At 50.8% G+C, this 18106-nt stretch overlaps 1 protein-coding gene across 1 annotated transcript in view; it reads right to left on the bottom strand.

Annotated features, from left to right (window-relative positions):
- The window catches only part of Coro2a (coronin, actin binding protein, 2A), a 27163-nt gene extending 9327 nt beyond the window's left edge, over positions 1-17836 (bottom strand). The window contains exons 1-6 of the mRNA XM_013023245.1: positions 17636-17836; positions 5926-6042; positions 2750-2899; positions 1156-1335; positions 464-580; positions 410-422 (exon numbers count right to left, since the gene is read on the bottom strand). Of these exons, the coding sequence (XP_012878699.1) occupies positions 410-422; positions 464-580; positions 1156-1335; positions 2750-2899; positions 5926-6042; positions 17636-17836 (778 nt within the window). The remainder of the gene's footprint in view (positions 1-409; positions 423-463; positions 581-1155; positions 1336-2749; positions 2900-5925; positions 6043-17635) is intronic.
- Positions 17837-18106: the final 270 nt, after the last annotated feature.

Here is an 18106-nt window from a genome sequence, read left to right as displayed (position 1 = left end):
CTCACAGACTTTTCTGCCCAGGCTGGCTTCAAACTGTGATCCTCAGATCTCAGCCTCCTGAGTAGCTAGGATTACAGGTGTGAGCCACCAGCACCTGGCTAGCAAGCCATTTTTGGCTTACCTGATCTCACATATCTCTACCCTGCTCTGAGTTTATTTTCTCCTTCATCTGGGTGGATGAAGGTTCTGTCCAGTCTCTGAAGTATGTGCCAAGTGCTCCTTCCAGACAGCACTGCCAGGCAACCTTCTCCCTCAGCTGCCCATCCATTCAGCTTATTAGCCGTGCACTGGGGGCCTGTCTCCAGCTGTGCCTTTCTCCCCCCAGGGCCCCGCCCATCTCCCTCCTGAATGACAAGAGGTAAAGCCAATGGGCTGTTGACCTCTCCTGTCCCTGGCCTATCTGGCATACCAGATAGATGAGGCTGAGGGTGGTGGGAAGGGTAAGGAGGGTGCGGAGACTCACCTGGTTCCACAGGACCATCTGCCGGTTGTTCCAACGGGATGTGCCTGTGGACAGCAGCTTTTTCATGCTCCCCAGAAACAGCACCTTGTTGGCACGGTGCTCCTTATAGCTGGCTTCCTGGAGGGACATGTATGTCAATTCAGGGGGATCCTGCATGGGGCTCCTGGTTGCAGCTGGGGCTTCTGGCCTCCTTCTCTTACCCAGCCCTCTGGAGACCATCTCTCAGGGGGACACCACCTCCAGGAAGCCATGTAGAGTCTTTCCCCACTCTTGGCTGGAAGTTGGTGTTTCTGAGCTAGGATAGGCAATCTCTGTCCTGATTCATATGTGCTAAAAGCCTATGCCAAGCATACTTGCCTGGCACCTATGCCAAGCAAGGCACAGAGCTGGATGTGCACTGCACCCAGCGTGTCCAATCTGATCCTCAATGAGGAAGGATTGAAAGGGGCAGAGTGCTTGCCTAAGAGGGACTCAGTAGGGCCTCGGTCTCCTGACCCAGAACAGCAACCTAGAACAGAGCTGAGGCATCCTGACCAACTTCTGCAGCTTGATGTGGGTTTGTCACTTCTTTTTTGGTCTCATTTTCTTTATCTGAAAAGTGGGCGTGGCCCATCTTTCTTTATGCTGCCTAGCCCAGCCATCCATGGCAGTCCCGGCACACTTCCCTCAGAGTCTCCTCAGCCTGCACTGACCTGCAGGACGGTCCCTAACCGGGGATCGAGAACGCGAATCTTGCGGTCTTTACAGGTGGTAGCCAGCAGGCTGCCGTTGGTGTTGAAGGACATTGAGAGGATGACGTCTTGGTGACATGCGATTGTCTTTACAGGGCTCATGATGACAGATTCCTTTGTATCCAGGTTCCAGATCATCACCTGCCATGACAGAATGCTGGATCTGAGCACCATGGCCTGAACCACACAGTTCACAGGGTTACACACGGTATCTCCTCCCCCCCCCCATGTGGCCTGACCCACACAGTTCACAGGGTTACACACGGTATCCCCTCCCCCCCATGTGGCCTGACCCACACAGTTCACAGGGTTACACACAGTATCCCCTCCCCCCCCATGTGTGTGTGTGTGTGTGTGTGTGTAGCTGGCTGCCTGGCCCACAGCATGGGGTGGAAGCTGGAGGCAGAGTGGCTTGAAGTGGAGGATCAATACCATCTTTCTCTGCCCATGCTGGGAGGACCCCAGGGGACCAGATGATCCAGTTTTCGAATCGTTATTAGAAGTGTTTTTCACTTTACTTGGCTAACCAGGGCTGCCATGGCTAGGTGCACAGGCTGTGTGCTCTGCACATCTCCAAGGCAACCCATAGCCACAGTGTGTGTGTGAGTAGCGCCCCCCGGAGGCGGGGATGGAATACCTCTGTTGGACATGTAGACATACCTCACATAAAGAGCAGAAGGCTGCAGAAAGCCAGAGCTCCCTGGGACAGCTCCCACTCCTCCAAATCTACCACAGAAGCCCCTGAGGTGCAGCTGCAAACTCGCATGGAAATAGAAGGGCCGAGAAACCAATGCTGGGGGTCCAATGACCTGATTTACCTAACCACTGGGAAAGAGACCCAGGGAGGCCAGAGGGCTGGGCTGCATTCCAAGGGGTGAGTCAGAGGCAGGGATGGGGAGCACCCACGCCTCCTGGGCTGTGAAGTGTCCCACTCTCCACGGCCCATTGACTGCTTGCTGGGCAGTCAGGATAGGGGAAGAGTCTTGGAGGGCCCAGCCTGTCTCTGGCAGACAGGTTATAAAGGGTTGACATGTCCACTTAGACCCTTCATGTAGAACCTTATTTGGAAATAGGGTCAGATGTAGTTAAAGTGTGGTCATGATAAATCAGGGTGGGCCCTAAATCCAACAGCAGCTTTCTCATAAACAAGAGAGCACACTGAGGTGTCCATGTTCATGCAAGTCTCCCTCTGTCAACTTTCGTGACAGTTTACAGTCACCCCTGTGATGGGATCTGACACAGGAACATGAATCTGGATAGGTCTTGTTAGATGAGCAGAAGCTATGTACCCATTTTTACAGATGGGGAAAACCAAGTCTCACTGCACCCAGAACTTCTCTGTGATCTCTGACACCATCCCCCCATGCAGCAACCTCAACTAGGTGATGAAGGAGCCCAGTGGAGCCCAGGGGGCAGGGAACCAAATGGACGCTAGGTGAGGTGTGTAGGGGTCTCCCTCTGCCTCTGATGGCAGCTGAATCTGGATCTCCAGTCTCTACCACCGTGAGAACTCCTGGCTTGTAGTGATGGGTCATGACAGCACACACAGACTCACCTTGTAGTCGTAGCCAGCACTGAAGAGGATGTTGGCGGCAGTAGGGTGCCACTCCACCAGGCCCACTCTGCGTGCATGGCCCACCAGCTCCTTGCTGTAGGTTGTGAGGTTCCTGGTCAGCAGCTGCTTGGGGATGTCCCAGATCTTAATCTGCCAGGAGAGACATGGGCCAGGGACGGTGAGGCTGGGGCCTTGACCAGCCTGTCTTAGATCTGGCAGTGTCTTCTGTAAGGACTAGGACAGCACTCTCCATGGCTTCCACCCTCAGCAGAGGGGCAGCTGGGCCTTTCAGAGTACCAGTGGAACGCTGGCCAGGGAAGAGGCTTTGTTTCTAAGTCTGCCCCGGGGGCCTTTGCCACCATGATGGCCTAAGTTGAGGGGCTGGTGTGTGGGCTGCAAGCCTATCTCCCAGATGGCATGGCATCTCAAATGCCAGCATGAAGGGTCTGTGTTCCGGTCACTAAGAGAGACACTGTAGGCTGTAGAGCAGGGCAGGGCAGGGATAAACATGTCCATGGATGACCGGAAAAGGGAGAGAACTAAAGTCCAGGAGGCCAGGCTGAGACTTCCTTCCAGAGTGGAATAATCTGAAGATGGAAGGAGCTGTCCTGACCGCCAGGCATGGAGGAATACCAAGGCGTAGTGTTAGGCCCAGGGAGGCAACAGAGGGAGCTGGAGCTATTTTGATGTTCCTTATGGTCCTGCAAGGTTCTCAGGCCCCAGTGTCACGCGCAGGTATTCAGGGAGACAGTTTTGCTTCCAGTGGAGCAACGTTTCCTTCTGGGTCATCTTGGCTTTAAAACTAGGAAGTGAACTCTCCCTGGAGTGTGGCCAGATGCCACTCACACCTAACTGGTGAGGGTGGTCACTGCTCATGGCTGGCTATGGGCATTCCCTGACACTAAAGCAGCACTGACCTCAGACGGGGGGGGGCAGGGGGGAGGCTGCTGCCCTCAGTCCTGTCTTTCCTGTCCTTTCCCCTCTCCTGGGGCATCTGAGAAGGAACAGTGGCAGGCTATGGGGCCTGAAATAAAGACCATTCAGGGCAAATGTACATAAGGCAGCCAGGGCTAAAAACCTGGTATCCTGCAGGAGTCCCATGCTGAGCCCAAGCCGTCCCTGCGAGAAACTGTGCTATTCTTTTCTCAGCAACTGGTGACATGGAATCCAACACATCTTCTCTTAGAACTTCCTTCCTTCCTTTTTCCCGTTTCCCCCTCCTTTCTCACTCTCTCCATCCCTTTTTTACTCCCTCATTTGTCCTTTTCTTCTTCCCTTCCCCATTCCTATCCATTTTCTCTCTTTTTTCTTCTTCTTTCAGTCGTGGGGCTTGAACTTGAGGCCTGGGGCGCTGTCCCGGAGTGCCTTTGCTCAAGGCTAGTGCTCTACCACTTTGAACCACAGCACAACTTACAGTTTTCAGATGGTTAATTGGAAATATGAGTCTTAGGGACTTTCCTGCCCAGGCTGGTTTTGAACCTCAAGCTTCAGTTCTCAGCCTCCTGAGTAGCTAGGATTACAGGTGTGAGCCACCAGTGTCTGACCTCTGTGTATTTTTTGAGACAAGGTCTCAGTATGTAGGCTAGCCTGGTTTCAAATTCATGGTCCCGGGCTGGGAAGGTGGCTCAGTGGTAGAGTGCTTGCCTTGCATGCCTGAGGCCCTGGGTTCGATTCCTCAGCACCACATAATTAAAAAAAAAGCCGGAAGTAGTGCTGTGGCTCAAGTGGTAGAGCGCTCGCCTTGAGCTGAAAAGCTGAGGGACAGCGCCCAGGCCCAGAATTCAAGCCTCACGACCGGACCCAAAAACAAAACAAACAAACAAATTCATGGTCCCATTTCAGTCTCCCTAGCATTGAGAGTACAGGCATGTACCACCATATCTGGTCTTCTCAGGCTCTTCTGTTTTCCTTTCTTGATGAACTAATCTGCTTCCTTTGATCAAACAATAAGCATTTTGCAACACTTTGTTTCTCTTTTTGCCTTAGCAAAAATGCCTGGTATGATATTTTCGTTTTTTTTAAAATTTTATTGTGAAAATACTGTACAGAGGGGTTACAATTACATGGGCAAGATAATGAGTACATTTCTTTTCTTTCTTTTTTTTTTTTTGGTACGGTCATGGGGCCTGAACTCTGGGCCTGGGCGCTGTCCCTCAGCTCTTCAGCTCAAGGCTAGCACTCTACCACTTGAGCCACAGCGCCACTTCCGGCTTTTTCTTCTGCTTATGTGGTGCTGAGGAATCGAACCCAGGGCCTCATGCATACAAGGCAAGCGCTGTACCACTGAGCCACCTTCCCAGCCCAATGAGTACATTTCTTATCAAGCATTGTAGCCTCCTCTTTTGTTTCCCCTTCCCATCCTTTCCCCTCCTCCTCCCCCCCCAACCCTCCCCCCGCACCAAAGTTGTAAAGTTCGTTTTGACATAACGACTTGTACATGGTATGATATTTTTGTTGGGAAGACTGATCTGCAGTGCAGTGTAACAGGAGTCAGGGGTATGGTGGAATCACAAGAAACAGTAGCCATGGCATGGACTTTACTTTCATCTCTTGGTTGCATCTATGTCCTTTGCTTTACACATCACAACCACTGTATTAAAAGCAGGCACAGAATGAATTAGAAGTAACTGACACTGAACATTGCGGGGCTGGAAATATGTCCTTGGTATAGAGAAGGAATGCATGAGAGTTGGTAAAAAGCTTGGTGCTATTCTCACTTCCAAGTAGTTGGGATTACAGGTATGAGCCACCATACCTGGCTGAGACTGTAGTCTTAAAAAAAACTGGGACCTTCTGGGATGGTTTAGGTGTCCATGTTCATGCAAGTCTCCCTCTGTCAACTTTCATGACAGTTTACAGCCACCCCTGTGGTGGGATCTGTGGTGGGAATCTGGATAGGTCTCATTAGATGAGCAGAAGCTATGTACCCATTTTTACAGATGAGGAAAACCAAGGCCTAGAGAGAGAAAGTGTGCCCCCTACCAAGTCTCACTGCACCCAGAACTTCTCTGTGATCTCTGACACCATCCCCCCATGCAGCAACCTCAACTAGGTGATGAAGGAGCCCAGTGGAGCCCAGTGGGCAGCAGCCACCTCCCAGGCCTGCCCCGCCTGCCCCAGCCACCCCACCCATTCTTCTCAGCTGAAGTGCACATGCCCGCTGGGGTGACACTCACTGTGGCATCTTCAGAACAGGAGGCGATCTGGAAGTCATTGAAAGGGTTCCACTTGATGTCTAAGACATTCCCTCTGTGTCCGCAGACTTTGGGGTAGTGAGGGTCCAACTTTCCTGTCTGCAAAACAGTGCCCAGGGTTAGAGGGCAGCGCACAGGGTTGGAGTGCAGGACTCAGGGTTGGAGTGAGGCATGGGTGGCGGGGGTGGGGGGAGCACTGCGCCCAGGGTTGGAGAAGAAAGCAGGCTAAGATCACTTGGTCAGCAGTGACCAAGTGAGCCGGACAGCGTGAGGGGTAGATGTGAAGTGGGTGTGAAGGTAGCCTGATCCGGCACCCGGTGTGTATGTGAGGGGAGGGTCACTTCATGCCTTTGAGCCCTGGGTCCCCCTTTGGCAAAGTGGAGGAAATATTGGGAACTTCGTGGGTTGGCATGAGGGCCGCAAAGGCTGTATGCAAAGCACAGGCTGGATGTTGGGGAAAGGGGCCATCTTCATGCCCCACCAGGGGGGCACAATGCAGGTGGCAGCCTTCTGGAAGGACAGCCTGGAGCTCCTTCCAAGTTAACCAGAGTCACCACAGGACCTAGTATCCCTGGGAAAGATGACAGCACAGATCTACATGGAATGCATCAACCGTGTCCACAGCAGCAGCATTCATAACACGCAGAGCTGGAGACAACTCAAATGTCCATCACAGGATAAATGGAATAGATAAAATATACCCATGCATCAGAATACTGTTCAGCCAGAAGGAATACAGCACTAATAATATGCCATCATATGGGTGAACCTTGAAAACACATTAAGCAAAGAAACAGATTGGAAAAGTCACGTATTTACTAGGCACAGTGATGCATGCCTGAATCTCAGCACTTAGGAGGCTGGCAGGAGGACCAGGAGTTTAAGGACAGCTTGGGTTATACAGTGATACTAACAAGCCACAGGTTAGCACAGTCCCAGTTACACTGGAAACTAAGCAAAGAGTCTAGAGATGGCAGCCAACTTGAGCAATATAGCCAGAGCACACTGCATGCACACATAGACCTACAGAGAGCCTACTTGGATGGTACGTAGATGTGGTTTCATTGATTGATCAAATGAGCACTTCTTCTAGTCCCTGCTATGCAGGGCCCTGGCTAATACCTATGAAACACCCAGAAAAGGTAAATTCATGGAGACAGAGGCAGAGTAGTGATGAGCTGGGACTGGGGAGGAGGGCTGATGGGGAGGGACTGCTAATGACCAAGGAGGCTTTGTGTAATGATGAGCGCAACTGGAGAGTGATGGCAGCCTCGTGATATACAGCCCCAGTGCGCCGCTGAGCTTTACAATGAATGTGTTGAATTTTAGTTATAAATTGGGCACCCCCCTCCTTCCCCTTTCCTGCTCAGACTTCCTGTCTGCATCTCCTAGGAAGGGACATGGGGTCCTGTTGCCCATGGCTCCAAGGCTGAAGCTGAGATTCCCATCACACTGACAGACTTGGAATTCCAGGGACCAGGGACCATCTTACCAGGAAAGTCATAGAACCCAGGGCTGGAACTGGCTAGCCCATTCCTTTCCACATCACAGTACACAGCCCTGTAGAGCTGGGACCAGACTCAGGACCCTGCAATGCTGTCACTGCCTGCTCAGGTACATCGGGGCTTTGTGGGCCACACTCATAGATCAAAGGGAGAGCTGAGAAGAAATGACGTGGATGTGTGTACACTTAGCAAGCATCAAGATGGCATGCAAGGCGCACACAAAGTAGTCCTTCATATAAAAACTTTTTTTTGGCTGAGCGCTGGTGGCTCATACTTGTAATCCTAGCTACTCAAGAGGCTGAAATCTGAGGATCGCCATTCAAAGCCAGCCTGGGTAGGAAAGTCTGTGAGATTCATCTCCAGTAAAACTACCAAAAAGCCCAGAAGCTGTGACTCAAGTGGTAGAACGTTAGCTTTGAGTGCAAAAAGTGTACAGAGACAACATGTCGGCTCTGGGGTTCAAGCCCCAGGATGCAACAACAATTTTATTTTGTATTGCTGGATCTCACACATGCTGGGTAAGCTCTCTATTGCTGGAAGGCCAAACAGGCTGTGCTCAGTGCTCAATAATAGTAGCTGTGGTTCCAGGTGTGTGCATGCATATGTGATGTATGTCAAAGCCGAGAAAAACTGGAAGGAAATGTACTACATGTTAACCTACCTGATGGGATCATGATGATTTTTTTTAAACCATTTTTGTCTTTTGTGTGTGTGTGGGTCCTGTGGCTTGAACTCAGGGCCTGGGCACTGTCCCCGAGAGCCTCCTTTGCTCAAGGCTAGTGCTCTACCACGTTGAGCCACAATGCCATTTCTGGTTTTCTGGGGGTTAATTGGAGATAAGAGTAGAGTCTCACAGACTTTCCTGCCCAGGCTGGCTTTGAACCGCGATCCTCAGACCTCAGCCTCCTGAGTAGCTAGGATTACAGGCGTGAGTCACCAGCTCTTTATCTTTGTCTTTTTTTTTTTTTAAAGTGGTGTCTATTTGGCAACTGATAAAATACCCAGATGTAGTGGTACATGCCTGTCACCCCAACACTTAGGAGGAAGAGAAGAAAATGATTCAGGGGCAAGCCTGGGTTACATGGTACAACCCCATCTCAAGCCTAAAACAAAGCAAACAAAGCAAGCCTCAAGCAAAGTATTTAAGAAGAAAAAGACAGACTTTCTGAAATGATGAGCCTTTCTACAATTAGCGCCCCCCCCCAAAAAAAAATGTCATAAAAGCTGGAAGTGCTTTTAAATACTAGGAACAGTGAACAGCCCAGATGTTTATTTGGTACCTATCTCAGGCATTACGAATGGATCACAGCACTCATGATCTTGAAGAAGGCCAGATTGATGGAAGGACTCACTCTGGGTCTCCAGGACTGGGAGGAACAGAGGCAGAGGCTCTCCGACCCCTTGTGTGAGTCTGTGGGGTGCTTTCTGTGCTGAGTCTGTGGGGTGCTTTCTGTGCTGAGGGAGCCGCAGCCTTTTCTGAGTCAGAGTCCTGACCCACTTCCTGTATACAGTCTTTCCCTTTTCTTGGAGCATTTCCTGGGTCAAAGGGCATAGGGGCCTTTATCTCTGCTTTCTGGCCTGGGGCCAGGCCTTAATTTCTGCCCTGTGGGTTTCTCAGGAAAAGCTAATTGTCAGGCTGGCCTTGAGCTGACAGAGCGATGGGGTCACCTCGCAGGACATTCCCTCTGCCTCCAGCCAGCTGGAGCCCTGGCTCAGGGCAGCTCCTCTGGGGGCTCCACCCGGCCTCCAGAGTAGCAGCTTAGCAGCTCAGCCCTGGCTAGCTCTTCCTTCTCCTCAGCCCCAGACCCAGGCCTCCTCCTGTCAGATGAGCTGCCAAAAGCCTGTGAGGGCAGGGCATTTACAACCAGGAAGGCCATTTTCACCTTTCTGCCCATTAGGTTAGAGATAGGCCTTGGATTTATGAGGACACTAGTAATTAAGCTTGTCCCTCACAGACCTGCAGGCTGGGTCAGGCTGGGCTGTGTCTCCTGGACAGGCACAGTGTCCAAGTCTGCAGGGGGCTCCCTGGACAGAGGGAGTGGATGGGATGCTGGGATCCAAGAACCCATTGTCTGCTAGGGACTTGTGGCTCACCCCTGTAATCCTGGCAAAGAGACAAAAATCTGAGGATTATGGTTTAAAGTCTGGCTGGGGCAGGAAAGTCCAGAAGACTCTTATCTCCAATTAACCACCCCAAAACCAGAAGTGGAGCTGGGGCTAAGAATTGGTAGAGGGCTAGTATTTGAGCAAAAAGAGCTCAGGGACAGTACCCAGGCCTTGAGTTCAAGACTGGCGGCACACACACACACACACACACACACACACACACTGTCACACACACACACACACACACACACACACACACACACACACACACACACACACTGTCCCTGTCCTCACGTACAGACACAGCTCTTCTGTGATAGCGCCACAGTTCCAGCCTCCCAGGAGCCTCATAAAAGCCCAGGATGTTGACCAGAAGGCAGGAGAGGGAGGAGAGGCAGAGGGCCATTCCCTAGCGCAGTTTTGGGGTCAGGCAGTCATAATTCCAGCTTCCTTGGCTCCTTTTCTGCTCCAGCATTTATTGAGGCAGGCAAAAAAGTTGCGGACCAGAGACTTTAGAACCAGAAAGCAAAAGCAAAGAAAAAGAAAAAACAACAACCCAGAAACCCAGGAAGCTTTTTGTGCCTCCTATGTTAAATTACAAAGTAAGCATCTACAACCCCTGTGTGTCGGGTGGGCTGAGATCACATTGCCATGATTTAGAATAAACAGCACCCATCCTGGCTACCTAGAACCTTGGGCAATGACAAGGGCTTACTAGATGACATGGCTGCATGCATTCTCCCAGCTTAGAAAGTAGGAAAATGGAGGATGAGAGCCACCATCTTGAGTGTTCACTCCGGCTCCCATTCCCCCATCTTTTATCCCATCATACTACAACCAACCCTTGCTCACATTCCACTTTGTGAGCCTCTCCTTGCTGGGAGACACTGTGGACCCATAACACGTGTGGATCAGGCGTGGATCCCAAGGAGCTGGGATGCTGCACAGAACATAGGAAGTGGAGAAAAACTCTTGCTCTCAGCCATCGCCCTCTTCCGCCACTTATACCTGGGCTGCCTCAGGCCAGGGACCTCAGCTTTCTGTGCCTCAGTTTCCTCAGCTACAGAATGGCAACCGTAGGGATGGCATGAGATATACAGGAAAGCCCTGGGCTCCCACTGGGTGAATGACAGTGTAGGTCCATCACAGCGACAATCAGAAGGACAAGGTTAGTTTTTCAGAGGTGCTGGGGAGGGAATCTGGCACATGCTAGGCCCGGGCTGTACCATGGAGTCACCCCACCTCTGGCTGCTCAGTTTATTTCAAGGTCTGGGAGATAACACTTTTTGGCAAGAAGCCAAAGTGGTGGGGGTAGGGAGCTTCAGTCTCTCCTACACAGTGTCTCGAGAAAGTTCAGTCTGCTGTGACAGAACACAGGTGAAGCATCCCCTTTGCTTTCTCCTGATGGTGTCCCCCACCCCCAGCCTCTCAGGTCCCCAGCCTGCTCTGCCCAGCTGTAACCTGCCCCTCCTAGGGCTCTGCCTGTCCCAGGCCTGCCTTCATCCACACCTCACAGCAAAGTCCAACATCTCAGGGTGGGGCTGTTCTGATACAAGCCAGGGGGTGGGGCAGGCCAGGAACCCAAGCTATAGTCCTGGGGTTCAGGGTGGGTCTCTCCCTACATCTTGATGAGGGACCTTTATCATGGAGCTCAGGCCTTGGCTGTCAAGGCTACCAGGCAAGGTGCAAAAGGGAATTTGACCTTAGGACTGCTCACAGCAGCTCACCCCTGCAGGGAAGGCCCCTGGGACCCTACTGGAGGCCACACGCCTTCAGGGGCATTGGACAGTATTGGGGCAGCCCTGCCCTGTGATGGTGACCTGAGGTACATAGTGGCAGGGCCAGGCAACCTCCAGTGACATGTCCCCTTCCTGCCAGTGCAGCGCTCCTCCCGTAGCAGTGAAGAACTAGCCAACCTGCCCAGTGCTGGTGGCTCATGCCTATATTCCCAGCTACTCAGAAGATGAGAGCTGAGGATTGCAGTTCAAAGCCAGCCTAGGCAGACAAGCCAGCGAGACATTCGTATCTCCCTTAACCAGCAAAAAGCTGGAGGTGGAGTTATGGCCAAGTGTTAAGAGTGCTATCCTTGAGTGAAAAAGCTCAGGGTCCAATGCCCAAGCTCTCAGTTCAAGCCCCGGAACTGGTGCAAACAAATGAACAAACATGAAATAAACAAAAAAAAACCCACAAAAAAAAACAAAAAAAATCAGACAACTTGTGTCTCCTCCTCTTTTGGCACATCACCAGTTTCTGGCACTTTCCACAGCCCAGAACAGACCATAGTCCCTGGTAGTCAAGGAGGAGCTGAGTAAATAAACAGAGCCAAACCCCAGGAGCAGCAGGAGGTGAAGTGAGAGCAGCCCCCAGCCCATAGCAGGTCTGAGAACTCATTAGGGTCTGTGCCTTGCTGCTTAGGTGCTAGAAGGTCACTTCCTCATAAGGACAGACAGGTCAGGGAGGTAAGGGGCCCACACTCGTGGCTAGCACTGGGCCTGTCTGAGCAGGCATGAGTGGGGGTGGGAACTTCAAGGGCTGCTTCTTCCCCTTCTCTGCTTCATGTGGCTGCTCTGGAACATTCCACATGGCTGCTTAAGAACACTTCAACATGGGGCTGGGAAAGTGGCTCAGTGGTAGAGCGCTTGCCTTGCATGCTCAAAGCCCTGGGTTCGATTCCTCAGCACCACATAAGCAAAAAGAAAAAAGCCGGAAGTGGCACTGTGACTCAAGTGGTAGAGTGCTAGCCTTGAGCTGAAGAGCTGAGGGACAGCGCCCAGGCCCAGAGTTCAGGCCCCACGACCGGACCCAAAAAAAAAAAAAAAAAAAAGAACACTTCAACAGCTCAAGCCTGTAATCTCTGCAACACAGGAGGCTGAGATGTGAGGACTGAGGTTTGAAGCCAGCCTGGGCAGACAAATCCGTAAGCCTCTTATCTCCAGTTAGCCATCAAAAACCTGGAAGTGGTAGTGTGACTCAAGGAGCAGAGGACCAGCCTTGAGTGAATAGGCCTAGGAAGAGCTGGAGATCCCAAGTTCAAGCCCCAGTGACAGCACCTACACTAACTCAGAAACAGTTCAACCAAACCCAAGTTTGTCAGAGGCTTCAGGCAGAGGCATCTATGAATGAGGCTGCCCACGGGACACCTCACATGTCCCTGATATAAAGAATTATTAATGTCACCTGGCATTGTGGTAGGGTCTGAAAATGTTTTTAGAATTGCATACTAAAGGGTGTGTGTGTGTGTGTGTGTGTGTGCACGCTTGTGTGTGTGTGTGTGTGTGTGTATGTAAAATGACAAAATATCCAGGATTTGCTTTCAGAGGAAAAAAAAAAGGATGGAGGAAGTGACAGGGTAAATTTGTGATGATTCTAGAATCTGGCAGAGAAGAGATCATTGTATTTATTGACTTTTGTGTTGGAGATGTTTTCCGCAATTATAAAAAAACTCGCTACTCGAGATGGGATTTACAACCCAGTAACAGTGGCTTCCTTTGAAAAACCAGACTTAGCAAATAAAATCACAGCTGAGGCTGGGCGTGTAGCGCATGCCTGGAAGTACAGCAGGGAGGTCAGCCTGGATTCCATGACAAGACTCTGTCTCAAAACCCAACAGAACCCAAAACAGGCCGTTCCAGTGAAATCAGACTTCAGAGACAACAAAATTATTTGTGAAAACGCATTGACAGTTTTCTATGAAATGAAGCACGGGGTGTGTCCGCTCTTCCTGACACATAACTGCCTGTGCTCTCCGAACACCTACTGCTTACAACAGTTTTACTCCTCACAGCCCCGGAATGGAAGCAACCAGATGGCTTGTCCTGTTGTGTTTTTGAACATGTCTCCCCATATAGGACCAGCTGTCCTGGAGTTGGGGATCCTCCTGCCGCTGCGCCACCATAGCTAACCAGATAGCTTCTCATGGGTGAAGGTGTCAAATCGACATAAGGGTAACTGTGGAATACTACTCAGCAAAGAAAAGGAGCACATGATGGGCATATGCCACAGCCTGGAGGGGTTTCTAGAGAATTGCAGAGTGAAAAAAGTCAAGCTTAGGTTGGGAAACGTGGCTCAGTGGTAGAGCGCCGGCTTAGCATGCATGGGTTCTGCGCTCTTGGTTGTTTTCTACCACCAAAAAGAAAAGAAAAAGTTAAACTCAGAAAGATATTACTGTTAGGTTCTACTTCTATAGCACTTTATTTTGGTGGTTGGTACTGAGGTTTGATCTTGGTCCTCCTAAGCAAGGTGCTTTACCACCTGAGCCGAGCTACCGTTTTGATATCACATTCTATTTTTTTGTTTTTGGTTGTGGGGCTTGAACTCTGGGCCTGGGCACTGTCCTTCAGTTCTTCAGCTCAAGGCAAGCACTCCACCACTTGAGCCACAGCACCACTTCTGGTTAATTGGAGATAAGAGTCCCACGGCCTTTCCTGCCTAGGTTGGCTTTAAACCACAATCCTCAGATTTCAGCTTCCTGAGTAGCGAGGATTACAGGTGTGAGCCACGGGGACCCGGCTGATAGCACATTTGTAAAATGGCAGAAGTGTAGAAATGAGTGGCCGTTGGGGGGCAGAGGAAGGGGGCGGCTATAGAGGGGGCTCACAGAGATCTCTGTGGACGAGGAAAAGCTCTGCATCCTGACAGACTCATTATGGTAGCTGTAGCACGGGACCAAGGCAGAAACCCTAGGGGGGCTCTGGGTAGAAGAGTCCTCAGCATCTCTAAGACTCCCCATCGATAGAAAAATGAGCTGACAGCCCTGGGGACTGCTGGGAATCCAGCTTCCAGCCACACTCAGAACCCACTGAATGGAGAATCTGGGTGGCATTCAAGTGTAGGATGTGGACCCCAGGGGCTGGGAGCTCCTGTTCAGCCTCAGTTTGTCAGCGTCTGAGATGTTTCCTTGAGTTATATACCAGACTTCAAAACAACCCAACGGATCATGATTTTTACCTAGGATCAGGTTGTAAAGGACACCCTCCAGGTTCCCCTGTCAGCAGCTTGCTGCTGGATCAAGAGCCCAGGCTCCCCGTGGCCTAAACAACTTTTACACTGTAGCCCCACTCCTCCCGTGACCTCATCCCCACCCTTCTGCAAAGCAACAGCACACAACCAACCAGGTCCACTCCTGTCCTAGGGCCTGTGCACTTGCTATTGGTTCTAGCTGAACACTCCTCCTCCAGAATTTCAAGGGAGGAGTTCTGTGCTTAAAGGTCATTTCTGAAGAAGGACTTTCCAGATCATCTTGTCCTCTCTTCCCATCCACATCAAACCAATTTATTTTCTGGGTACTAGTTGTTCACACCTACTTACATGTACCTGAGTAGTTCATGAGAGACGGTGACAGTTCTGAATGAGTTTGAGTAATAAAAATAAACTCAGGAAACTAAATTAATTCTTTTTTTTTCTTTTTCTTTTTTTCTTTGGCCAGTCCTGGGGCTTGAACTCAGGGCCTGGGCGCTGTCCCTGAGCTTCTTTTGCTCAAGGCTAGCACTCTACCATTTGAGCTACAGAGCCACTTCTGGCTTTTTTCTGCTTATGGGGTACTGAGGAATTGAACCCAGGGCTTCATGCATGCTAGGCAAGCCTCTATACTAAGCCACATTCCCAGCCCTAATGAATTCTTTAAGGATGAGGTTTGTTTGGTGGGGAGAATCTTTAACAAGTATCCACGAGGATGAAGGCTGGGGGTACCATCTCTCCAGCTCTGACCTGCACATCTCCCAGGAAGTCTCACTCTGCCCAGGCCCGCACCAGCTCATACATTTTATCCCTAGAGCACAGTTCTCCTGTTTCACTCTGGCATCCAAGGCCTTTCCATCTCGCCCCATTTGCTTCTCCAGCATCAAATGACTTTTCTTAGAAGCCAAGCCAGGATCTTTCAAGAGGTTGCTCTTCATATCTCTCCTTTATGAATGTGGTCTGCAGGATTTGCCAAAGACAGTACAGGGTAGAGCTGAGTGACAGCTGTGACCTGTGATGTACTGGGAAAGGAACCACACCTTGTGTGCAATATTGCTGTCCTGATCATACAACCCAGTCTAACCACATTCTACAAAACCACCAACTTTTACTCCTTAAAAAATGTTAATATTACCCAGGTGCTGGTGGGCTCACATCTATAATCCTAGCGACTCAGGAGGCTGATATCTGAGGATTACAGTTTGAATCCAGCCTGGGCAGGAAAGTCTGTGAGACTCTTAACTCCAATTAATCACCAAAAAGTAGGAAGTGGAGCTATGATCAAGTGACAGAACACTAGCCTTGAGTAAAAAAGCTCAGGGACAGCACCCAGACTCCAAGTTCGAGCCCCAGGACCAGCCAAAAAACTAAACTAAACTAAAACTAAAAAAACGTATCTGAGCCAGTGGCTCCTGTAATCCTTGCGACTCAGGAGGCTGCTAGCCTAGGCAGGAAAGAGATTCTTGCTTCTAATTAGCAAAAAGCCAAAAGCAAGCTGGGTGCTGGTGCCTCATGCCTATAATCCTAGATACTCAGGAGGCTGAGATCTGAGGAGTACAGTTCAAAGCCAGCCAAGGCAGAAAAGATCATGAGACTCTTAGAAAAAACCAGAAGTAGTGCTGTGGCTCAAGTAGTAGAGCACTAGCCTTGAGCACACAGAGGCTCAGGAACAGAGCTCAGGCCCTGAGTTCAAGCCCCAGAACTGGCACAACATACATACATACATACTTACATACATACATACATACATACATACAGCTCAGGGACAGAGCTAATTCCTGAGTTCAAGAACAATGACTGGTACACACACGCCCCCCCGACCCCCCAAAGTAAAACTAAGAATATAAAATTAAGTATGTGCGTGAGAATCTTGAAAGGGGTGATATTGGTCAAGATGTGCTATATTCATAAACTGCTTTGCTGAATGGCAACAACTCTGTACAACTACTTAAGGGTAATAATTCAAAAACAATAAATATATAAAATATAATTCCATTTTGATTTCATCTGAGGTCCATAAATGATTTTAAAATGTTTTGAGAATAGCAGATGGGTGAAACTTCAACATTTACCTGTTCTAGCTTTCTACGTCACACGCAGTGTGATCACAAAGCCTGATCTATGAGATTCTGGCCTGTATGTATAGTAGCCACTGTGGAAGTCCCTCAGGGGTTGTTGCAGCCTACTTACTCACAGGGGATTACATGCTTGGAGGTCTGGGTGAATTTCTGCTTCCTAATCTTTAGCCTGGGATTGCTCGCTTGTCTCTGCTGAGGGCCAGAGGCCCCAAGCCACCCAAAACCTGAAGCCCGTCCATGAGGTGTTCTGCTTTGGACAGAAGCTGCACTTTGCATTAAGGACTTTCACTGCTGGGGGTCAGAAACACGAGTTCCAGCCATGGCACAGAAGGCCTTTGCCATCCCCATAATCCTGAGGACAAGCCTCAGCCCCTGGCACAGCTTCCAGCCTCAAGACCCTTGCACGCCCCGCCCCCCCCGCCACGCTAGGTGTCTCAGAGGGCCTTGGAAATCCCCCCAAATCCATGTGAGCCAAGCAAGCAAGGAAAAGGACATCTTATTCAAGAGAGAATTCATCTGCTATCCTGTCTTGCAGGTAGGCAGGAAGTCCTAGGAGGGACAGGGCTAGCAGCTAGGGGCTGGACTCTAGTTGTTTTTTTTCCCTTCCTTCCTTCCTCCATTCCTTCCTTCTTCCTTTCCTTCCGCCCTCCCTTCCTTGCTTTTTTGTTGGTTGTAGGGCTTGAACACAGGGCCTAGGTGCTGTCCCTGAGCTCTTTTGTTCAGGAACACTCTACCACTTGACCCACAGCTCCACTTCCTGCTTTTTGGTAATTCATTGGAGATAAGAGTCTCCCAGACTTTCCTGCCCAGGCTGGATTCAAACTGTGATCCTCAGAGGTCAGCCTCCTGAGTAGCTAGGATGACAGGCGTGAGCTACCGGTGCCCAGCGAGGTCTCATTTTTCTTAAGAAGGGAACCAAGGCTCCAAGAGGCCAAAGGACTGACCGGAGGTCCTATGGTACGCACGGGTCCCGCTGGGGGCTGGAAGCCTGTGGTGGGCGCAGGCGCAGAGCCCCTGCTGTCCTGGGCGTGTCGCTGGCCTCCTTACCTGGTGCAGGGGGATGACAAGGAAGGCCCCGCCACCAGCACACTCAGTGACGACAGCAATGAAATGGGGGTTCACGGCACAGAAGTGGTTGTCGTGGACGCTGCGGGTGATGGGCACGGAGTCGTAGCAGTTCTCTTTGCTGGCTGCTTTGCCGAAGACGTGGCGGAACTTGGAGCTGCGGTACTGGGGGTGCCATGACATCTGTGGGCGACAAGGGGGACGAGAGGCTTGAGGCTCAATGTAAGTAAGATGACACACCAGGACGGCGGTCAGTGCTACCTGGACAAGTGACCCGCTAGGAAGGCCACCAAGTGAGCAGGCTGTAATTGTGGCTTTTCCTGCTCCCTCCGGGAGACAAGCTGGGCTGCTATGCCAGGCTTTTCATCTCCTCAAGTATGTACATGAAGCAGAGAAACCACAGGGGACTTGCCACCCCCCCCATCTCACCCGAGCCCACGGTGCTGCCCCAGC

This window comes from Dipodomys ordii, unplaced genomic scaffold (genome assembly GCF_000151885.1).
Source record: "Dipodomys ordii isolate 6190 unplaced genomic scaffold, Dord_2.0 Scaffold67, whole genome shotgun sequence".
NCBI lineage: Eukaryota > Metazoa > Chordata > Mammalia > Rodentia > Heteromyidae > Dipodomys > Dipodomys ordii.
Note: the sequence above shows the minus strand (reverse complement) of the source record. Positions and strands in the feature narration are given on the sequence as shown.